At 52.5% G+C, this 23331-nt stretch overlaps 1 protein-coding gene across 1 annotated transcript; it reads left to right on the top strand.

The window, feature by feature from the left end:
* The first annotated feature begins 1171 nt into the window (after nucleotides 1-1171).
* Nucleotides 1172-23076, top strand: SLX4 (SLX4 structure-specific endonuclease subunit). Its single transcript, XM_065893217.1, is given in 17 exon segments — nucleotides 1172-1331; nucleotides 3562-4073; nucleotides 4075-4099; nucleotides 5711-5932; nucleotides 7765-7954; nucleotides 9414-9626; nucleotides 11681-11889; nucleotides 12003-12319; nucleotides 12841-13081; nucleotides 13487-13575; nucleotides 14471-14617; nucleotides 15307-15476; nucleotides 16430-18693; nucleotides 20697-20799; nucleotides 21354-21770; nucleotides 22059-22398; nucleotides 22858-23076. Coding segments are annotated over 17 exon segments (5838 nt in total).
* Nucleotides 23077-23331: the final 255 nt, after the last annotated feature.

Here is a 23331-nt window from a genome sequence, read left to right on the forward strand (position 1 = left end):
GCCCCTTTTTCTCGGACCAGTGAACCTCGCCCCAGAGCGCTCCCTAATAAAGCTCACTTGAAACTTTCCTCTGTTTCGCGGTGCCATTTGTTAAGATCCGACCTTACACGATACCATTTATATAAAATATACAGAATAGGCAAATCCATAGAAACAAAGTAGATTGGTGGTTGCCAGAGGGAGTAAGGGGGAATGAGGAGTAACTGCTCAGGGGTACAGAGATTTCTATTTGGGGTTATAAAATGTTCTGGAATTAGATTGTGATGATGGTTGCAAAACCTTGTGAATATACTAATAACCAACACTTTAAGAGAGTGAATTTTGAAATATGTAAATTATATCTTAAGGAAAAAAAGCTAAATGTATTAGCTCCCTTCCGAAACTATTCTTTCTCCTATGTTCATTATTTCAGTAACTAGGACCACGTTCTACTCAGATGCTCGGGCCAGAAACCTATAACTTTTTTTTTCCCAAAAACCTACAAATGTTAACAACTAATTAGGTCACGGCAATTCAAACGTCTTAATATCTCTCCCTTCCCCCACTCCAACTCCTAATTCAGGCCGCGCTCATTTCTCGCCTTCATTACAGCAGCTTCCTAATGGGCCTCCGGGCTTGCCTCTCCAGATCAATTTTTACATTGCAACTAGAACCTCCTTTACAAACAAAATCTTTACCGGCTCCCAATGACCCCAGGTTGAAGTTAGAACCTTTAGTAGATTTATAAAGTCTCTCAGACTTCAGCCCGCGGCGAACCTCTCCGGCTTCACGTTCCCCTCACGCCCGGACAGCCTGCACCTGGCAGCCTGGAGAGGGTGGGTATCGCCTAGGCCCCGGCCCGCATTGGGCGACCCGCCCTCCAGGCCTCAACCTGCTCGCAAGCGTCTCGGGAAGGAAGATCTTCCCTCACCCGCCACCCCCCGCCCCCAGCTCTGGCGCCTCCGTTTACCCATCGGCTCTTCAGGCAGGTACGCTCTGAGGGGCCGCCAATGAATCCGCATACATTTCCTGTGTGAACCGTGGTGCACCCAAATTTCAACTTAAAACTGCGGCGGAGCCCTAAACTCACCCCAACTCTTCCTCAACACTTAGTAGACTTTGCCAGGCGCCGTCTGGAAACGCAGCCACATGGCCCCCAGGCGCCGCGCTCCGCCCAGTCCCGCCCTGCGCGATGTGGGCAGGCTCTCTGCCGCTCGCCCCGGCCCCGGAGGAGTATGGGAAGCGAGCCTTGTGGATCGCTCTGCGCAGACGCAATTCGCCGCCGGGGCGCCAAGTGGCGCATGCGCAGGCGCATTGGTCTCCGTTGAGAAGGTGCTGCGGCGGTGCCGGAGGTAGGAGGAGCCGGGGTTTGGGGCCGGGAGTCTGCACCCGGGAGAGGCGGTACAACCACCGCGGGCCTTTCTCGCTCTTCTGAGGGCGAAGAGGCTTTCTCGCTCGCCGCCAGCCGCGGTTAGAGGCAGGACCCGGGCTTGGGTGGAGGAGCCCAGGGCTGTCTGAACGGAAGAGGGGTTGGGGGGGTCCGGATACCTACGGGGCATAGCCCGGGGGTCTGACTAGCGATCGGAATTCGCCGTCTGTCTTTATAGCTGCCAGAGTCCTTGGCAGCCCTTCCCCAGGTGACAACCCGTGTGTTGGGCGAGGCGTGGGGTCAGCCCCGCACCTGCCCATTCTTTTTTTCAGCGTCTGCGGTGAGCCCGGCCGCGGTAGGTACAAAGCTGAGTAGGCACAGTCCCTAGCCCTCTGGAAACTTGCCGTCTCGTAGGATCCATTACTTCCTTCAGCAGATACTGATTGAGCACCTATAGGAGATGCACCGTTTTAAAGTAGTATCGGCAGAGACGTGGCGACTCAGGGCAGTGTGGAGGGTGGAGTTTGTTCTAGCTTCGACATCCAACAGTTTGCTTGGCCTAACGTCCCAGGCGCTCGGACACGGATTCTCCCTGCAGTCTTCTCTCTCACCACTTTCCTCTTCGCTCCCTGTTGTACCAAACTATTTGCAGTTAATTAATTCAACAGATAACTATCGAGCACTTATTACAAGTCATGCACCTTGTCAGCCAAAGAGAATACAAAATAGAGATGAGTGTGTGCCCTCCTGAAGTTTTGAGCTTAGTAGGGGACAGATAACAAGTAAATGAATAAAAATATAAGAACTGATGCCCTGGAACCACACTGCCTGGATTTGATCCCAGCCCTGCCACTTGAAAAGCTGTGTCAACTTGAGTCAGTTCCTCATTCTTGTGCCTGGTTCCTTGCTGTAAAGAAAGGGCATCAATAGATTGTACCCAGTAAAGTTGTAAGTATTAAACGAGTTAGACTTGTAAAGCACTTGGGACCACTGCCTGCATACAGTAAGCATTCAATAAATCTATTACATGTGATTATAACTTGTGATAAGTACCATTGTGAAAACAGTGTGTAATGATAGAAAATAATGGGAGCGGAGAGGGTTCCCTTAGATAAAGACGGAGAGCAAGCTTCTCTAAGGAGATGTAAGATGAGAATGAGCCAGCCATGCAAAGTAGATTTTAGGTATGTGTATCTGCCCAGCTTTGGAAAACTAGGTGATTAATTGGATTACTTGGACAGTGGAGATTTCATTATGGTATTTGAAATGAACTTTCTACCACTGGGTTATTCAGTTTTGATTTCTGAACTCCACTAAACTGCACCAATATAAATAATCATGCCCATAAGGCCCAGCCTTTGCATATGAGGAGCATTCTAGTCACCTGAGTTAGAAGAGTTGCTGGGGTGCGAGAATGGATGAAAAGTGACCTATTTCTGATTTGGAAAAATTGGTTTTATCAGTGAAAGAGAGCCTGCTATGTTCCTATCTTTTGTTTCTTCGTGAGCATTCAAGTGCATATTCTCTCTTTTTCTCTCTCGTTACATTGCTTGCTGATAGAGCCTCTGAGAGCTGGAGGCCTTCGACCAGCACAGGCCTAAGAGATAGTTTTTCTGGATTCCGGGGCCATCTTGTTTCTGTGGTGGCTGCTCTTCATGGGATTTATTCTCTAGGCTTCAATAAAACTATATTCTTCCAAGATGCACACATTTTTCTGCCTGTGGAAGAACATGCTTTGACAGGTTTTTAGATCCCTCTCCCCTGTTGTGTTGTGGTAGCCTGTAGGACAGTTAGTTTGTGCTAACCAGGCTATAGCTGATTATTTGACAGGGGTATTGTTCCTCTGGAGACTTTTCTCATACCCCACATGCTCTCATACCTTCCTGGAAGAAATGGCATAAAATAACAATATCTGTCTAGTTACACTTAGATGCTTTTGGTTTTCCACGAGTGAAAAATTAAATGAATCAAATGTGCTTTATCACTGTGGAGATCTTGGAGAATCACCTGAGCACCAAGGTCACATGTACTCTCTCTCAGAGGCATCTACTGGACAACAGAAGCTCTCAGCTCTGAACTTTAATAAAGGTAAGCTTTAAACGTGCTGTTTAACACAGGTTCAATTTGAAGAAAGACATTTTAAATCATTATGGCAGGGGGGAGCAGTACTTCCTGCTTAATTGTGCAGACTCTTCAGGTACCTCAGTGAGAAGTAGAGAGGAGCCATAATGAAGCTGCGAGCGCGAACGAGGCCTGGCTAGGCTCACACTCGGGTTCACTTTCTCATCTGTCCACATGCCCCCAGATTGACCCTCACTCCTCCGAAGACCAGCCTGAAAGCCTTCAAACCCGTCAGATGATGGATGAGTCAGACGATGACTTTAAGGAACTCTGTGCCAGCTTTTTCCAAAGGGTGAAAAAGAATGGCCCCAAGGAAGTGTCGGGGGAAAGGAAGACACAAAAGGCCTCAAACAACATCCAGATAAGAAGCAGACTGAAAAGGACCAAACCACCTGCTTCTAAGAACAAAACCCTTCAAGGCCCCGCTGAGAGGAAAACTCGCTCTGGCAGCCAGGTCCTGCGGACTCAAAAGCAAGGGGCACCCAAGTGGCCAGAGAGTGAACCGGCTCCCCCTGAAAATGGGGAGGGAGGCGTGCATGCTTCTGCTGTGCTCCAGGACAGTGCATGGAGCACCCAGACAGGTAACCAGCTGAAACAGCTGCCAAAACTTTTCCAGAGAGGAAACCAGAGGTGATTTGTACTATTTTAAACCAGGGGTCGGAAAACTTTCTGAAAAGGGCCAGCTAGTAAATTTTTTGGCTTTGCAAGCTGTACAGTCTCTGTCGCAAACTACTCAACTCCCTATGACAGTATGTAATAGAATGGGCTGTGTTCCAGCAAAACTTCACTTAACAAAAACAGGCAGCGAGCCCGAGGACCGTAGTTTGCCAACTCCTGTTTTAAACAATAGTCATAAAAAATAGAACCCGTGTGAATTTTCTACATGATATATTTGGGACCCTCTTCTCTTTAAGTTTCCTATTAATGTTTACATCACGCAGTTGACATGAGTTACATGAACATGAAAATAATGCTGCTTCTCTCACTTCCTTTTTTTTCTTTTTTCTCTCACTTTCTTGAGCTCATTCCAAAGTGGTTAAGTTGCAGTGGGCCAGCCAATTTGGTTAGGCTGCTGAAAGGTAGAATGAGGGTGCCGTGTGGGTTTGAGTCCCAGGAGAATATTCTCGTCCTTCCCTTCTCCTCCAAACACCTTTTATTCTTTGCTTTTTCTTCTTCTTCTTTTTTTTTTTTTTGGTTTGTTCGTTTAAAGCAGCTTTCTTATCCTGCTGCCCTTGGTGTACTAAACCATATGCTTAGCATACATTCTTCATGCAGAACTGACAACCAGCCTTGCATATATAATACAGTACACGATCTTTGGGCTCCTGAGTATTGTTTCTAAATTCTTCTCACCTTCACTTCCTGATCTTAAATAATATGTGGTCAGCATGACCTCCCATTGCAGTGGTGGTAAAGAAACTGTTGTAAGGCTTCGTTAATGTTGCTGAAACATTACTGGTCCTTCATGCTCCCTTTGAGAGTCTAGTGAAAGCTATGCTTGATTTCCCCCAGAACACTGCACCCCCGAACACACCTGCAAAATTGACATATAACTTCAGGGGCTTCGTGGATCCTCCCCCGGAGGTCATCTACAGACACCAAGTTAAAGGAAAACTTCTGACCTAGAAAGATATGTGTTTGTCCTTAATACTTCTTTAATAACAGCTTTATAGGGATACAATTCACATTCTATAAAATTTACCCTTTTAAAGTGTATGGCTCAGTGATTTTAGTATATTCACAGAGTTGTGCAGCCATCCCCCCTACTTAATTTTAGAACATGTTCACCACCTCAGAAATAAACCCCATGTTCAATAGCAGTCACTCCCCATGCCCCCTCCTGTCATAGATATTTATGACAGGGGTATTTATATTACCACAAACAGTGAGGTTACCAAAAAACAATCAGTACTATTCACACTTAAGAGTTAAACCTAGGGCTTCCCTGGTAGCGCAGTGGTTGAGAGTCCACCTGCCGATGCAGGGGACACGGGTTCGTGCCTCGGTCTAGCGGCTGGGCCCGTGAGCCATGGCCACTGAGCCTGCGTGTCTGGAGCCTGTGCTCTGCAACGGGAGAGGCCACAACAGTGAGAGGCCCGCATACCAGAAAAAAAAAAAAAGATTTAAACCTAAACTAGTCAGTAAAGCACCCCTTTGAAACTTGAGGTGTTTGAAACTTTGGAAGAGTCTTTGGTTCCTCCGGCTAGAACTGATGCATATGAATGTTTTCCTCCTTACCAGAGGCCGCTCCTGACAGCCGCTCCCAGCCCCCTCCTTCCTGTCTGACTGCGATGGTGCCCAGTCCCTCCAAACCCCGGGCGGCAGAGCTGGTGCTACAGCGAATGCAGCAGTTCAAGAGAGCAGACCCCGAGCGTTTGAAACACGGTTCAGAAGGGTGCTCCCTAGAGGCTGCACTTGAAGAAAACGTCCCAAAGGGCCCTCAAGAGATGATGGCAGGGAACGGTATGATGGGAGTCCTCTGTCTTCCCAACGGGGTTGACTTTCGGGGAAGGGAGTCAGGAAGGAGCCCGTGTTCATTGCGTCTCTGCTGGGGGTGGCGCTCTACCTTTGCCACTCTGTCTCGCCAGAGAACAGAGGGTCCCTTGGGTCGTTTCTCACTTAGCTTCTTTGACAAGGTACCACTTCCTCTTTTTTTAATTTTGACTTTTTATTACAAAATTTTCCCATTCATAAAAGTCAGAAAAATATATTACAATGAAGTCCCTATGCCCTCAACCTATATTTAACAATTGTCAACATTTTGCCATACATTTTTTTATGTCTCTATAAATATACGTTTCTTCTGTACCATATGAAAGCAAGTTACAGACATCATGACGCTTCACTCCTAGATTCTCCTATATAATCACAATACCATAAACACAAGTGATTCCATAACACTGCCTGGTATCAGTTCACATTCAGATTTCCCTGGTTGTCCCAAGGATAGCTTCTGTAGCTGGACTCCTTCTCTTTCTGAATGAGGATTTGTCACACACGTGTGGCTGTGGCTCAGTAGTCTCTCTGGTCTAGACTGTAGACCAGTCCCCTTGTCTTGCCCTTGTTCTTTCACAATACTAACTTCTTGAAAAGTCCAGGACAATTGTCTTTGAAAATTCCCCCCTTTCTGGATTTGCTTGTTTCCTCCTGCTGTCATTTAACCTTTTCCTGCAGGGAAGTGCCGTGCACTGCATGTTACACCACCTCTTGAGGCTTGTAATGTCAGGTGGTACTACACTTTATCCCCTAAACAATAGGAATTTTCATCCCTGGTGAAAATATACAAAAGGAAAAGAAATAGAAAGAAACTGTGTCGACAGACTTACGGCTAGTGAATACAGTCTCCTGGTACTGTACCTGCAGATTTCACCTCAGGATTACTGAGGATTCTCAGGCTACCCCAAAGGTCCATGCAGGTGACATAGCGATGTGACATCTGCTGTGGCGTTGGTCCTTGGTCTACGTGGCACCAAGGGGTGCAGAGGAGTCACTCAGCCAGTGCGTAAGCCCAGCACCTGTTGTACATGCGACTCAGTTGTTTCCATAAATCATCACATCATACCGAGGAATACTCAGGAGAGAGAAACCATTTCTTTGTTTAAAAAAAACATAGGACCAAAATGAAGTATGATGCTTTTCTGGCTTTGTTCTCAGGGCATATCCCTCATGAGTGCCGAGGGTCTGCTCCAGCAACGTCAGATGTGACAGAGGGCCACAGCAGTGGGCATGACCACCTTGAGAGCCATCTCAAGATTAGAGTCAGTCCATCCTCTGGTCTGATGCAGAGAAAAACCGAGAATGGCATTTCACTCTGACCTGGTTCTTCTAGGATGGGCAAGAAAAAGAGTAGTAGGAAAGGTTGAGCTTTGAAGAGAAAACTTAGATTTTTTGGAATAGAAGCCTTATAAACCTGGAATGCCCAGGGTTGCTGACTTTAGCAGAGATGGGAAAAGAAAGGCAAGTTCTTTAGTACCTTGATGCTCAGAGAATGGTCCTGGACCAGCAGCATCAGCCTCGCCTTGGAGTTGTCAGAAATGCAGAATCTCAGGCTCCACCTGGGCCCCCAGAGTGCCAGCCTCCGGACCTGCATTTTAACCAGCCTTCTGGGGGTCCCTGTACCTGTTAAAGTTTAAGGAGTACCCTTCTCAGGGACCTACTAGGTGTCCAGTCTCCCTGGATGGGGCCATGCATGAGCCAAGTGGTGCCAGGTCTGGATTCCTCACGATACGCCCAGTGTCCGTGCTCCTCGACATCTGAGGATAAGCTGGTCCTCATGGGTCCTTGTGCCTCCACAGGGTCTGGGCCCAGGCTCCCTGCCACAGAGAGCGACGCTGCAGTGGCCTTGGCCCTCCAGCATGAGTTTGGGCTAGAACGGGCATCCGCACACAACGACAGCCTGGAGGAGAAGGGGTTGTTCTTTTGCCAGATCTGTCAAAAGAACCTCTCGGCTATGACCGTGACACGGAGGGAGCAGCACGTGAACCGGTAGGAGCAGCTCAGCCGTCACCTGTCTGCGGTCACCTCTCCCGTGGGTGTGACCAGCTCCAGGGCTCCTGTGGCCATGGTGGGAATCTTGAGATAGTACCTCAGTATCAGTGTCAATCTGTCCTTGCTTTTCTTTTTAAACAGCTTTATTGAGATATAATTTGTATACCATACAATTCACCCATTTAAAGTGAACAATAAAATCATGTTTACTTAATATATTGACAGAGTTGTGCAGCCATCACCGCAATTTTTTTTTCCTGTAAATTTATTTATTTATTTATTTTTGGCTGCGTTGGGTCATTGTTGCTGTGCATGGGCTTTCTCCAGTTGCAGTGAGCAGGGGCTACTCTTCGTTGTGGTGCACGGGCTTCTCATTGCGGTGGCTTCTCTTGTTGCAGAGCATGAGCTCTGGACATGCGGGCTTCAGTAGTTGTGGCACATGGGCTCAGTAGTTGTGGCTCGCGGGTTCTAGAGCGCAGGCTCAGTAGTTGCGGCACACGGGCTTAGTTGCTCCGTGGCATGTGGGACCTTCCCAGACCAGGGCTCGAACCCGTGTCCCCTGCATTGGCAGGCGGATTCTTAACCACTGTGCCACCAGGGAAGTCCCCACAGTCAATTTTATAATATCTCGTCACCCCCAAAAGAAACCCCAGACCCATTAAGCAGGCACCCCCATTTCCCTCTTTTCTTCAGCCCCTGGCAACCACTGATCTGCCTTATGTCTCTGTGGATTTGCCCGTTCAGGACATAAGTGGACTCACACAATATATGGCCTTTTGTGTCTGGCTTCCTTCGCTCAGCAGAGTGTTGGCAAGGGTCATCCATGTTGTAGCTGTGTCAGTGCTTTTCTCCTTTTTAAGGTTAGATAATATTCCACTGTATGGATGGACCACATCTCGTTTATTCATTCATCCATTGGTGGACATTTGTCTCCACCTTTTGGGTTTTATGAATAGAGCTGCTGTGAACATGCTTTCCATGTATTTGCTTAAGTATCTGTTGTTGTTTTTTTTTTAATGTATTTATTTATTTTGGCTGTGTGGGCTCTTCGTTGTGGCACTTGGGCTTCTCTAGTTGCAGCACGCGGGCCTAGTTGCGGCATGTGGGATCTTAGTTCCCCAGCCCGGGATGGAACCCAGGCCCCCTGCATTGGGACCACCAGGGAAGTCCCTTGAGTATCTGCTTTCAGCTCTTTGGGGCATATACTTAGGAGTAGAATCACTGTGCCATATGGTTACTCCCATGACTCTATGTTTAGTGTATCCTTGCTTTCTTCAGACACCTTTGCTAACAGAAACCTGAATTCAATGTCTGGAGGCTGACTGTAGGCTGTGTGGAGGGATAAGCTCAGGGGGAACAGGCTTTGTCCCACAGCACGTCCACGCTGACATGAATCCCTATCTACGATCATATTACCAGGGAGGGTGGTTCTTCTACCTTTGCTGTCTTCCTCCAGGTGCTTGGACGAGGCTGAAAAGGCACTGAGACCTTCTGTGCCTCAGATCCCTGAATGCCCAATTTGCGGCAAGCCATTTCTCACCCCAAAGAGCAGAATCAGTCACTTGAAACAGTGTGCGGTGAAGATGGAGGTTGGCCCGCAGCTCCTGCTCCAGGCCGTGCGGCTGCAGACAGCTCAGCCCGAGGGAGCCTCTGGCACACTGGCATCAAGGTGAGTCAGATGAAAAGGAAGAAAAATCAAAGTACTCTGATTTGTTTAAAAAAAAAAAAGAAAAAAGGCCTTTTGTAGTGTTGGAGGACAACAGAGCCCTCTCTGATTCTGGAGATTAAATATTTTGGGAAGAAATTGGGCATAGTCTCCACAGGGACTGAGGAGGGGACAGATCTCTATCGTCGGAGGCTTTGAAATGGACCAGTTGGATTGGACTGGTTTCCACGAGGGCCTTCCTGAGATTTTCCCATCCCCACCATCCTGAGCAGCTAAGAATTCGATAATTCTCTTCACCTCATCCATTTTGTGTGGGGTACAGCGTGGCTTCCAGCTCAGTGTAGTCCGATTTTCATACTATTAATGTAAGACTACTCAGCGTAGCTCAACAAGTTGATGAGACAGAACCATAGGCCTATTTTTCTGCATGAATTAAATGCTTAAGTGTTTGAATAGGAGGCCTTGCTGATACCCAGAAACAAGTGCTTGGCATGCAAACCACAGGCAAACAAGTGGCAGAGGGTTGCTTCCCTCCACATCGCCTCTGCCGCTGTGGATGCCTGGGTAGGTCCCAGTGTTACAGGGAACAGAGTAGCACGGGCCCTGGACTTCTGTAGGTTCGGGACTTCTTTCTCTCGGCAGCTCTTGAGGGCAAAGGGAAGGCTGAGGGCAGTAGCTCTGTCTGTTCCAGCCATTGCCTTGCACGCAGGTGATGGGCCTCTGAAGGGGGCCAGTGCTGAGACTGGGTGGTCGATTCTTAGCTGCAAGCCTGTCCATATTTTAGCACATCAACACTAGCATCACAGATTCAGAAGCCTTAAGTCCTTAGAATAGATGTCATCTAAGCTATTGCTTGCCTTTTGGCAGGACTAGACTGAAGCTGCCTACTCAGATAAAATATATCTGCTTTTTAAATACCTCCAAGAAGTGAGACAAGATGTGTGTGGGTCCTTCTGGAAGAAGGTAGAAAACCACAGCAAACGAAGAGCCTTGCCTGCCATACGGCCAAGCCCAGAGCGTTTTGACTCTGGGGCAGTCAGAGCTCCCCAGCCAGGGCACACATGCTGGTGAGAGCACCTCACTTGCTCCTGCACCCCTCGCGTGCTTTCACCTCAGCCCAGGCCCTGCCCGCTGGGCCGAGGTACAGTCTGCAGCAGCTGCCAGCAGGGCCTGGAGGTTAGGGTGGCTTCTTCCCTTCTTGGAGGCTGTCGTTATCGTGCAGGGTTCCCAGGAGTTTGGAACTGAATTAGGGCTCGCTGAGATCTCTGAGGTGATGCCTGAGATTCCGGAGCCATCCCTGGCCCGGTGGAGAGCACGAGCTTTTACCCAAACCAGAGGTGCTTCCCGCACACTGCCCTGAGGTGCAGGGAAGGTGGTCCTGGGTCTTCAATCTCCATCTGTCTCACCTTTACCTCCCACCTCTCGCCCAGACTGTTGGAATTCACCAGGCGGTGTAGGTTCTCTCCAGCCAGAAAGTCCTTTAAATAAATATCCTCCAACCCAAATGACATGTTGCACGTTGACCTCTGAGTCAGCTGACCACATTGGTGGCCTAACCTGGGAGGCCTTTCAGGCCTTGGGCAGAGGTGCCACCCTAGGGCCCCTGCAGGAGGGAAGGAATCTTTTCACAGCCAATGTGGCCGGGTCCGCCTCAGGACATCTGAGGTATGGATGGGCAGAAGTGGGTGGAATCCGGGTAGCTGACTCCACCAGAAGGGTTTGGCCACGTCTGGGGTATGCGGGTGCTGCTGTCGGCTTTGTGTGTCTGCCAAGAACCCTGCTGGGCAGCATCACCTGGAAGGACCCAGACCCTCCCGTGTCTGGACTGTGCTGAACTCATGGCCCAGGATCAGGCGAGCTCACGTGAGGCACAGAGTGAGCGCAGTGACTGAGTACAGAAGCCGTTGATGCTTCTGTCTGCACATTTATCCCTTTTCTCTCGTGCCCCCTACCAAGGAGAAAGGGTGAGCCTTCTCGGGTCCAGTGGGGACCACCTCAGAACAGGAAGTGCTCGCATCTCTAGCCTCACTAACCTTTTGGTGTGGCTGCCTTTTAAGCCTCAGGGATCACGCTGGAGGTCTGAAGCGGAAGGGAGCCACTGCCAAGAAGGAGCCGCAGAAGAGGCGGAAGGTCGCCAAGCCCGAGGCGCCGTCCGAGGACCTGCTGGTGGCCATGGCTCTGTCCCGGTCCGAGATGGAGCAGAAGGCTGTGCCGGCGGCACTCAGGCTGGGAAACGCTTTTTCTGAGAGGACGAGACCGGGAGCAGGTACGTGTAGTCAAGGGTGGTGCCGGGGGAGCCTCGCCGCACGGCAGCCGCTAAAGGAGCAGCTGGAGGCCTCGGGGGGAGGATGACTCCGTGTTGCTTCTGTTTAGCTCTAGAGAAGAAAAGTCGCAAGAAGAAAGCCCCCGTTACGCCCCCGCAGTTGTTAGTCCAGGACATGGAGACCACAGGGAGACAGATGGAGGATCGCGTGGCCCAGCTCTTGGAAGAGGAGCTGGAGCTGTCTGGCACGCCACCGCTTCCTGCGAGCAGAATTTTTAAGGAAGAGCTGGAAAAGAGCAGGCGGGGTCTTCGACCACCTGGAGGAAAGCAGAACTTTCTGTGGGAGGGCAGCGCCCTGACCGGGGCCTGGGCTCTGGAATCCTTCTACACGGCCAGCCTCGTCCCTCCCCTGGTGCCCCAGCGGCCCATCGAGGTGTGCTCCCTTCCGAGCTGGCACGGGTGGGCTCAGGAGAGAGGGTGGCGGCAGAAAGTTGGAGGAAGATGGGAGGGGGGGGAAGCCAAGGAGCATCGTGTGTGGTCTAGCGTGTTTTCTTTGCGGCAACCAGATGGTTCCCCTGGTAGGAACAGGGAGACCACTGGCTCCCAAGTGTGTTATGTTCCTGGAGAGTTTAAAATGCAGAGTCCCAGGGCCTTCTCCCGGACCACGTATGACCTGCTTGTGATGGGGGACAGGAACCAGACTGGCCTATGCAGGTGTCTGGAATTGGTACTCACCCGCTTGAAGCAATGCAGACGATACTAGGAGGGCGGGGGCCCTGGGAACCCTTCTGCAGATGTGGAGGCCACAGGCATGGCCTCTGCCGTGACAGACGAGCCTGCTGACAGGTGGCAATGGTGACAAGCTTCCCAGGGTCGCTCTGGGCTGAGGCTCACACCCTTGGGGAGCCTGCTGTGGTGGCCGCACGCTCACTCTGGCTCTCCCACTTCTTTCAGGGCCTCACACAGGAGCCCATGCTGCCACTGGAGCTGCCTGAGAAGCCAGAGCCTGGCGTGCAAACACCCCTTGCCGTCCATGGCACCCGCCCTGTGGGCCATAGCCCCCTGAGCCCAGCGCCCTCCGCCAGCCAGAGGGAGCATCAGGCCCTGCAGGACCTCCTGGACTTGGCAGGAGAGGGGCTGAGCGCCAGCCCGTGGCCCTGCAGTGGGGGCCCGGCCGGCTCAGGAGGGGCCACAGGTGAGACACTGGCCACTGGGGCCTGTTCTCCCTGGGACCAGGGCAGTGAGAGCTGCTCAGATCCGATGTTGCCAGGCTCATCCCCATGTGACAGGGAGAATGTAGTCTCACTAGGTGCTTTCATTTTTCCTCAAAGGTAAATGTGATTTAGGTGAGTTTGTCACAGTCTTCCTTCAACTTTGACCAAGGACAGAGCCTTTTGCCAGAACGAGTGGTCATGAGGGCTGATTTCAGCTCTTTCTCTCCCGAGTCCCTCTCTGTTGGGAGGGGGTGGTGGTGCAGGTGGTCTGTGGGCAGTTCGCTTTCCATGAAGACGTCCTCGGGTCAGCCCAGGTGATGCTCTTTCCCTGGTGGTTGATGTTGTCAGGAGGTGCTGTTCTTTTAACCTGCGAATCCTCCTCTCAGGAATGGACTTGTCGCCCAGCAGCCTTCCACTGACTGGGTTTGTCCTGCCAGACAAGGAGAAGTGCCTGGAGAGGAGCAGCCAGGCTTCGGTAAGAATGTCTGGCCCTGTCCTGGCTCCATCCATGGTCTTGGCCAAAGGGCTTGTTGTGTGTTCAGTGCTGCCAGCTCACTGCCAGCCTCTAGGCCCCTGCTCGAGTCCACTGATCCCCTTGACGGGCTTTGAACTGAGCGGGGCTTTGCCATGAGGCAGTTGTCCCTTTTGTTGCTGAACCCTGGGGCACCTCAGTAGCCCGGCCCTGGGAGCCTGCTCTGTCCTGGGGCCTGGGGAGCACCCCTGCTCGGTGAGGGTGCCTCACTTCAGCCAACGGCTCTGTGCATCCATCTCTCAAAGTTCCATTCACTCGTTCAGGACTTGCTGTGCCCTCACGCGTGAGTCCTGGAGGCCTCCAGCTAATAGTTTGTGTTCTGTGTTGGTGACGAATTGGGTTAGAAGCTGGGTTTTCCTTAGGGTGGGTGTCATCCCGTGAGTGCATTGGTATCAGCCAAGCACTTCTCACCAAGGTCTCCCTAGAGACGTGGCACGTGTCAGAGAGGGACACAGAGCTCCTCGGCCGGCCCCGTAACTGCTTGGGCTCAGGCCCCACCTGTCACGGCAGGCCAGGCTGGAAGCTTCCTGTGGGGCCGCACGCCGCCTGGCCCGTGGAGCCCTCAGCAGGTGCTGATGCTGCCGTCAAGCGCACCTCTCCATGGGCTGGGGCTCCCATTTAGGCCAGGGAATTGGGTGTGATGGAGATTTTTAGAAAGGACTGGGTTTTGCTGTTCTGTGTCCCTGAGGTCCTAAAGGTAACTTAACGGTGGAGCCCAACATTGGACCTTGTAGGGAGCAGCACGAGGCCCTGACTGGCCACCTGCACCCCGTCAGTTGGGCCTGCACAGTTAGGTGGGCGACAGGCGGCAGTGGCCGCTCTACCCCTCTCATTTCAGCTCGCCCTCGGTTTGCTGGTGGCCGACTTCGGTGCCATGGTCAACAACCCACACCTCAGCGACATCCAGTTTCAGATGGACGGTGGGGAGGTGCTTTATGCCCACAAGTTTGTGCTCTATGCCCGATGCCCACTTCTCATGCAGCACGTAAGTGTGCGGTCAAGCTGCCTCCCCACCCCCTTCCCTCCCCCCTCCTCTCCCTCCTCCCCTCTTCTTCCCTCTGTGCCCTGCCTCTCCCTCTGTCTTCCTGCCCCCTTTCCTCCCCCAACCCCGGCTCTCCTCCCACTGCCCTGGAATGTTCTTCCTCTGTTGCCATCAAGGTTATGCTTCCATGGAGAAGACAGGTTTGAGGTCAGGAAGCTCTATGAGGAGATGAGCTTTGGGAAACATCAGATTTCTTGTTCTGTTGAATAAAAATCCTTTTCTCCCCAGAATTGTTTCCTTTTCCTCTATTTGCATAATTGTAAAGTGTTATAATCAACCTTGTTAAGCTCGAGCTACTGCGACATTTCTGTGCCATTGTGCATTTGACTTGAACATCGCATTGCAGGAATCCCAGAAACTGCTGTCAGTCTCGTCAGAAAGTTCTAGTGCCTTTGATATGCCTGTCAAGAGGGGACTGACTGGGTTCTTGAGCATCTATCACTGACTTGATTTTGGAAACAGACAAGTTTTGTGGCCTAACCTGCAGAATTCCTGGCCAACTAAATGGAGCAGCACTGGCTAATACCTGTCCTGGGACAAGCTCAGAGGCTCCCAGAACCTCCCTGAGGTCTGTTTCGCCCCAAGTCACGACTGTCCACTCGGTAACTCCTCTGCATGCGTTTCTCCCTCAGGTAAACAGTGAAGGCTTCTTTGCAACAGAAGATGGTGACATGAGGACCCAGCGCGTTCTGCTGAGTGACGTCAGCGCTGAGGCCGCCCGGGTGTTCCTGCGTTACCTCTATGCTGCGGACACTGCCCTTACTCCCCACCTGGCCCCTGACCTGAGCTCTCTGGCCCACAGGTCCGGATTGTTCTTCCCATTTACTTCACAGCTTTTGACATTAACTGACAAGGATTATCTGGTTGGTGGCCCGTGGGAAGGTCAGGGCTGAGTCCTTCCTGTACCTTTTAATCCCCCCGTTTATACCCGGTGGTGACCTTGAACAGGGTGTATTGACTGGAAGTCTGGCCAGAATGAACACTTGCAGGAGAGCCAAGTGCCGGCTGAGGAGGGCCCTGTGGCTTTTGATCCCTGGGCGTGGTGAGAGGGTGGTCCCAACCTCAGCCCCCAAACACTGCCACTCCTTGGTGGTTCTGCCACCAAAGCTGAACAACAGCTGTCCTTTACCAAGTCCCAGAAAATGGAAGTGAGTGGGATGCTTGATCTAACTCCCATGAGTTTGCACCTACCTGGTTTGTCCACACCAGTATGTCAGGAGAGGTGGCAGGTAGCTCAGCAAAAATAGGTGTTTTACTTCCTGATAAGCCTCGAGGGCCTCTGGGATGAAACCTTGTTCACTTCTCAGGTGCATTATTGGGAAGGATGGGCTCAGCCTCTGGAGTTTCAAAGGTACCAATTAGACCACAGAGCCGTCAAGCAGGTGGCAGGCTGGTGTGGCCCTAGGCCTGGCTGACCTGTGACAGGTTTGGGTGTCCCGGTTTGCATCAGTCACAGCGCTTTGGGTGCTCTCCCGGTCACAGCACCACCCATCCCTGCCATCTCCCCTCAGCCTGCACTTGGGCCTGCACAGCAGGGTTAGTGGCCCTCCTTGAAGGCTGTGTTTCTAGAACTGAGCAGCCTGGGGCATAGCTGGGCATGAGCACGGGAACCGTCTCCGTAGGGGAGCAGGGGAAAGGCCAGGGTGAGTCATGGCCATCCTCCCCGTGAGGGCTCCTGCTCCAAGCCTCCCGCACCTGGACACCCAGCTGCCGCCTCTGCGCAGGGTGAGGTGACGTATGGCTTTCCCATTGCAGGTTTGGCGTGACTGAGCTTGTTCACCTGTGCGAACAGGTGCCCGTCCCGATGGATGCAGAGGGTGGACAGCAGAAGGAGCAGGAAGACGAGGATTGTGAAAGCAGAGTGGAGACTTTCCAAGAACTCCTGCGGTCGGTGTGGCGGGGTGAGGAGGAGGAAGCAGAGGCTCTGCTGAAATCCGAGGGCGGAGAAGAAGACAGAGAAAAGGTGAATGAGGCAGAAATGGAAGAAATTTATGAATTTGCAGCTACTCAGCGAAAGCTGCTCCAGTGGGAGAAAGCTCCAGCGATGGAGGAAGAAGCTGACCAGCTCAGGGAGGACGGTCCAGTTTCTGGGGGAATCCTCACAAGCGTTCACAATAAAGAACAGTCAGAAAATGCAGAGCAGATGGAATCATCTGGGCAAGGAAGAGATGAGGCCCCAGACAAATGGAAAAACATGAGACAGTCCATGCTCCTGTCCCCCGGGGACCGGGGTTTGGACAGGGAGGAGAACGCAGAGTCCCCAGAGGAAGCACTGGCTCTTCCCTACTCTTCCAGCCCTGCCCGGGGTCAAGCAGAGAAGCAGGAAAGCACCTTTTTGTGCTCAGTTGATGTTGATGATGAACAGTCCTTTTCATCGCCTCAAGCCGGATACCCTGAACCCTCCCAGATGACAAGTGATCGCAAGGAAGGAAACTGCACCGTATGGGAAAGGGAGATAGAGAGTTCCCATCCCCCTGCTCGCCAGCAGGCACCTCCCTCACACTCACCCTTCTTCCCATCACAGCCCCATCAAGGCAGGAGTCCCTGCCGGCCACATCTTCGTTCTCGTCACACCAGTGACCTGTCCCTGCCAACACCCCAGTTGCAGGGCACAGCTTCCAGGGTGGCCTCCCAGAACTCATCACTGAAGCCAAAGAGTGCCAGAAGCCTTCCCATGTCACATAAGGATCCAGGCCAGAAAGACAAGGAATGTAGTTCCGTGTTGGAACACAGAGGTAAAGGGGTCCTGATCTCCCCAGAAAAGTCACCACCCATGGATCTAACCCAGTCAGAACCTGGCTGCTTGAGTGCCAGGTCTCAGAACTCTCCATCCAGCGTGAACAGAGAAGATGAGGTTATCCTTTTATTGGATTCAGATGAAGAGCTGGAGCTGGAACAAACCAAAATAAAGTCAGGTTTGAATGGTCCCTCGGAAGAAAGGAAAGTTCTTGAAGTTAGCACCAAGTCCTCTGAGCTGTTTTCCATCATCGACCTCGATGCAGAGCAGGAACCTTCCCAAAGCCCACCAGGAAGAGAGCCCACGCTACAGCAGGAGGTGGAGGGACTGCTGGGGAACCGGGGCTCTGTCGGGGGCAGAGGGACCCCCCAACTGTTCTGCGACCCCAAGATCAGTGGCGACGAGGACAGCACGACAGATACCTCGTGGCTGGTGCCTGCCACCCCACTGGCTAGCAGAAGCCGTGACTGTTCGTCGCAGACCCAAATCACAGGCCTCAGGTCCAGGCCTTCAGCAGACCCACTGGCTCAGCCCAAGCCCAGGGCCCTGTTAGAGAACAGGGATGAACCGGAAGCCATGAGTAAGTTTTCGGTCATCGTGCCTCAGACATCATCCTCACTCCTGGGCCCTGTCACTCCCGGAAGCCCTGACAGCAGAAGGCAGGTCTGCAGAAGCCCGTCCAGTCCCCACCCCAGATGCCACCAGTACTTTTCTCCTCTGGCTCCCCGTCCCGGCTCAGGAGGCCTCGCTGACCTCACTGGGCAGTTCCAGAGGCACCCGCCGCCTGCGCCGAGCCCAGGGGTTCAGGCCACTGCGAGTGAAGTGGTGGAGGTTGAGGACAGTGAGGAGGAGCAGGAGGTGGCCTCCCGGAAGGCGAGCAACATCCCCCTGCCGGATAGTGACCCCTTGATTCCAGCCGACAATTGGTGTTGGCACGTGGAGCCCCTCTCACCAATTCCGATCGACCACCTGAACCTCGAGTGGACCGGCCCCCTGAGCACCAGTAGCCCTGGCAGTAGGGTGGAGGGGGCCCTGGACAGCGGTGACTGCCGCTCCCCAGCACTGCTGGGCACCACCCCCATCCGAGGAAGCTGCACTGGCCAGAGGAAGGCTCAAGAGAAATCCCCTGGGGCCGGCTCCCCTGGGAGCAGCAGGCTGAGCTTTCTGAACTCAGCTCTGTGGGAGGATTGGGATGGAGAACAGAAGCCCCCAGAGGCTCTTCCTCTGCCCCAGACACCGAGCGCGGATGGAGCCCAGAAACTGCAAGAGTTACAGACACCAAGTGAGTAGTGGGAGGGTGTAGTCTTTTACACTGTTTTACACTAAGGGGCGTGGAGGGTCGTAACGACAGCGCGGGGCAGTGATGCTAAGGGGCCTGCTGACCCGTGGCCAGCCCTCCCCTTGCCTGCCTGACCCCACTCCACGGTTGGGGAGGATCGGCCTGCTGTCAAACATATACTCCTTAGCCAGTAAGTCAGGGCTTCCTAAACCTGCCTGGATCCTGTGGCTCGCCTGGGTACTTGTTCAAGATCCCTGTCTGTGGCTCCGCTCCAGAATAGTGGACCAGCACCTCCCGAGAGGCTGTGATAGGCACCTCAGGTGCACCTTAAGAGCAAACGTGTGGTTCCTCAAGTAGTCAAACACAGAATTGCCATTACCACCAGGCAATTCCACTCCTACATATACATTCAAAGGATTTGAGGTCAGGACTCCTGTACACAAATGTTCACAGCAGCAATATTCACAACAGCCAAAAGGTGGAAACCCAAGTGTCCATCAGCTGATAAGTGGATAAAGAAATGTGGTCCACACATACATACAGTGGAATATTATTCAGCCATATGAAGGAATAAAGCACTGACACAGATACAGCAGAATGAACCTTGAAAACATGCTGCTCAGTGAAAGAAGCCAGACACAAAAGGCCACCACGTATTATATGATTCCTTTTATATGAAACATTCAGATGGGCAAAGCCATAGAGACAGAAAGTAGATGAGTGATCACCAGGGGCTTGGGGGGAGGAGAACAGGGAGTGACGAGCATGGAACTTTCTTTGGGGGATGAAATGTTTTAGAACTGGAAAGATGTGGTGGTTGCACAACACTGAATGTGCTAAGTGCTACTGTTCACTTTAAAATTTTGTTATGTGAATTTCATCTCAATTAAAAGACCAGGTGGGGTGAGTGTGGGAGGTCTGCTGTGAGCCTTATCGGCCCCACTGGTGGAGGGACCCCACTTCTCAGCTCATTTCAGTCACAGGGGAAAATCAAGGCCCCCGGTGTTGGTGTCGGCCCCTTGAGGTGCTGCTGCCCCACCGCTATCCCCTCCAGCTGGACTGATCCAGGGAGAGTCTGGGAAGGGACCAGGCGACACTGAGCCGTGACTGGTGACAGGGAAGCAGAGCCTATGGGCAGAGCATCTGCCTGTGTCCTGCCATTTCATGTCCCCCTAAAATCTTAGACCAGCTGGGCATCATTAACCAGTGCTATCAGCCTTGAGTGGGCGTCAGAATTGCCTGCAGAGCTTCTTAAAACACACGTGGCCGGTCTCTACCCCAGAGCTGCTGCTTCAGGAGGTCTGCTGTGTAACCAAGATTTTGCATTTCTAACAGGTTCCCGGGTGGTGTGTGAGAACCGCTGCAGGAGACCTGAGACCAGGGGGACCTTAGTCAGAATCTGAGGGGAGATTCATGAGGGTCACAAACTCTCTGAAATGATATAAAGAATCTTGTGCATTTTTCACAAGACAGATCCTGTTGTTCTCATTGGCATCTCAAAGGACTCCATGCTCATAAACAGGATAAGAACCAAAGTCCAGATGTACTTAAGTTGTCCCTAAGTTGTCTTTAAAATACTGATTTTTTTTAATAACAGCACTACTGAGATGTTATTCACATATCATAAAATTCACCCTTTCAAATGTACTATTCAATGGCTTTTTAGTACAGTATTCTACAACTAATTCCAGGGTGTTTTCATCACCCCAAAATAAATCCCATCCCATTAGCAGTCGCCCCACTGCCCCTTCACCCCAGCCCCTGGCAACTGCTTACCTGCTTTCGAGCCCTTCACAGCATCAGCACCACATAAGCCCGTGGCCCTCACCGCGTGCTGTGTGATGCTTTCCAATGGGAAGATGTGACTCCAGAGTCAAACAGTGAAGGGTGGACATCACTGCTGTCCTGAAGCGAGGGCAGCATTTCTCTAAGTGACACTATCAGGGTCAGAAGAGGCAAACCCAGGGCCCTCGTGCTGAAACGTATGTTTCTTTTGTTCTACCCAGAAGGTGGTAACCGGAAGAAGAACTTGCCCCCCGAAGTGCCCATAACCCCAATGCCAAGGTATTCCATCATGGAGACCCCGGTGCTGAAGAAAGAACTGGACAGGTTGGTGTTGTTCTGGAAAGCTTGCTCTGAGCAGACCCTCCCTCCTGCACCTATGTCCAGGCTTAGTGAAGTGGGGAGCAGAACGGCACCCTGGGCTCTGGTGGCAGGAGCCTCTGGCTGGTGGGGGGGCGTGCGTGACTCCCAGCTCTCCACATACTGTTCCCCAGGTGACTTAGGGCCAAGAAATGACACTCCTCCAGGTCACCCATCAGGTGGCAGGTCTCCATGTGCCATGTGGATGGGAATGGTACCCTTGCCTTAACAGTCTGAGGAGGGAGAGCTGATTTTTTAAAAGAACATCAAAACTCACATTCCAATGAATTCTGCTGTTTGCCTTGGACACTGGGGAGGTCACTGCTACCACCACCACTCAGAACTCAGGGGGAATGGCCTTTCTGGAATATTCCTGAGTCAGCTCAGTGGGTATGCAGGATAGATACCGACCTCTGAATGCTCTTAAGTCAGGCATTTAAGATTCAGTTACATAAAGCCACTAGTTTAATTAGTTAATACCTGTTTGCTCTTTGCTGACGTTCATCTGTTTTCCCATTCAGGTTTGGGGTCCGCCCTCTGCCCAAACGCCAAATGGTCCTGAAACTGAAGGAGATATTCCAGTACACTCACCAGATACTGGAGTCAGACTCTGAGGAAGAGAGCCAGTCCTCACAGGTGCCCTTGGAGGCTCCTTGCAGCCAGACTTACACCACCAAGACCTCTAAGGCTTCAAGGGCAGCTGGCCGCACCCAGCTGGAGGCCATTTCTGGCTCCCTTCCCCAAAGGTCCAAGGGACCTGCTAAGACCAAGGGCCCCCAACATCAAAAGACACAGCCTGGTGGAAGGGTCCCTGCCCTGAGCACGTCACCAGCCAAGGAGGGCCCTCCAGGCCCTGATGGTGACACCCAGCTACTGGCCTCCCAGGAATCCATGGCCACCTCTGTAGACAGCAGTGACAGCTCCTGCAGCTCACAAAGGTAACCAGATGGAAGGACAGGGCCACATCCTCTCTCACAAGCAGGGCCAGCCTAGCACAGCTGCCCTCGGCATTAGATTCTGGCTGAGGGTGCGATCCCGCTCAGGCCGGCAGCTAGAGTGCCAGGGACACAGCAGCCTGGGGCTTCCTACTGCCCTGGGGGTCGTCCATGTGCCGGGCTCCGCAGGGGACAAAGAAACACACTCCTTCCCTCAAAGAGGCTCCTGGTCTCGGGGTGGAGGCTGGAAAGAAGGGGTGTTGCTAGGTGTTATTGTCTGGTTCTTTTCAGTTCTTCCTGTGACTTTGGAGCGGCCTTGGAGTCTGCAGGAGAAGATGAGGAGGACGAGGAGGATGTCAGTGCTTCACAGGCGGCCATCCAGGTAGCGGCCACAGAGGAGGCCGTGAGGCATTACATCTGCTCCAAGCCAGCCCTCTACCGCAAGGTCCTGCTGTACCAGCCCTTGGAGCTGGCAGAGCTACAGGCCGAGCTGAAGCATCAAGGCATCCACGTGGCCACGGGGAAGCTGCTGGACTTCCTAGACACCCAGTGCATCACCTTCACCACAGCTGCCGCCCGCAAGGCGAAGCCTGAGAGGAAGAGACGGCAGCCCATGAGCAAGAAGACGGGGGTCAGAACCCGCGGGCCTGTCCCCCGCCCCCAACCCCAGGCCATCAGCAGCCTGTGAGGGTCTGCAGCCCCCGTCAGCCAGCCAGCCAGGCCCCCACAGTGTTTCTGAGCTTTCTGACCATACCGCTCCCCCTGTGAATAACGGCAGCACCAACCCAGATCGGCTTCCTCTTGACCTCATATCCTAGAGTGGCCTTTGGAGTGTGTCATCTGCTGGATTTAGGGGCCCTGGCCCCTCCCTCCATTGGTGCCCACAGTTTGTCTCCCTTTAACCCCCTTGGGCCCCATGTGTTTCAGGAGGGGGTGGGCCACTGCCAGCTGGCCAGGGCAAGGCCTGATTCAGCTGCGTTTTCCACTCTCTTTGCCCACCAGTCACAGGTGTCCTGGGTCCAGGCTGCCCCTGCCCATCACAGGTGGATGCCTGGGTCCAGGCTGCCCCTGCCCATGTCTTCCTTCTCAGCACTTGGGCTGTAATTCCAGCCTCCACCAGCAGACCAGCTGTCCACAGGCCCTGAACTGCCAGGCCCCAGGTGCTCTGCTGGCCCAGCTGTCCTGCCCAGACACCTGTCACTGTCACCAGCAGTCTTTGAATTGGACAGTACAGAAGGCCCAGTACAGCTCTGAAGCCCCCCACATAAGCATGTTCTTCATTAACTGGTTCCACCAGTATGTGTTGTAGCCGCCTGTGGAGTGCAGGTGAGGGCTGGAGAAGAAGAAAAGTTTGGGTCTCTATGTCCTCGTGAATGTCTTGTCTGTCTTAAATACAGTGCAGTTCGTTTTCTATGATGTGCAATAAAAACAAAAAGGCTTTATAGAAACCTTCTGGATACTGTACTCTAGAAAATAACGAGGGAAACGGGCCGTGGGGAGGGGACCCACAGTGCCCCTGCTGCCCCCACACCTGTGTCTGCCGAAGGCCTGTGCCTGTTCTCCA

Source organism: Phocoena phocoena, chromosome 15 (assembly GCF_963924675.1).
Source record: "Phocoena phocoena chromosome 15, mPhoPho1.1, whole genome shotgun sequence".
NCBI lineage: Eukaryota > Metazoa > Chordata > Mammalia > Artiodactyla > Phocoenidae > Phocoena > Phocoena phocoena.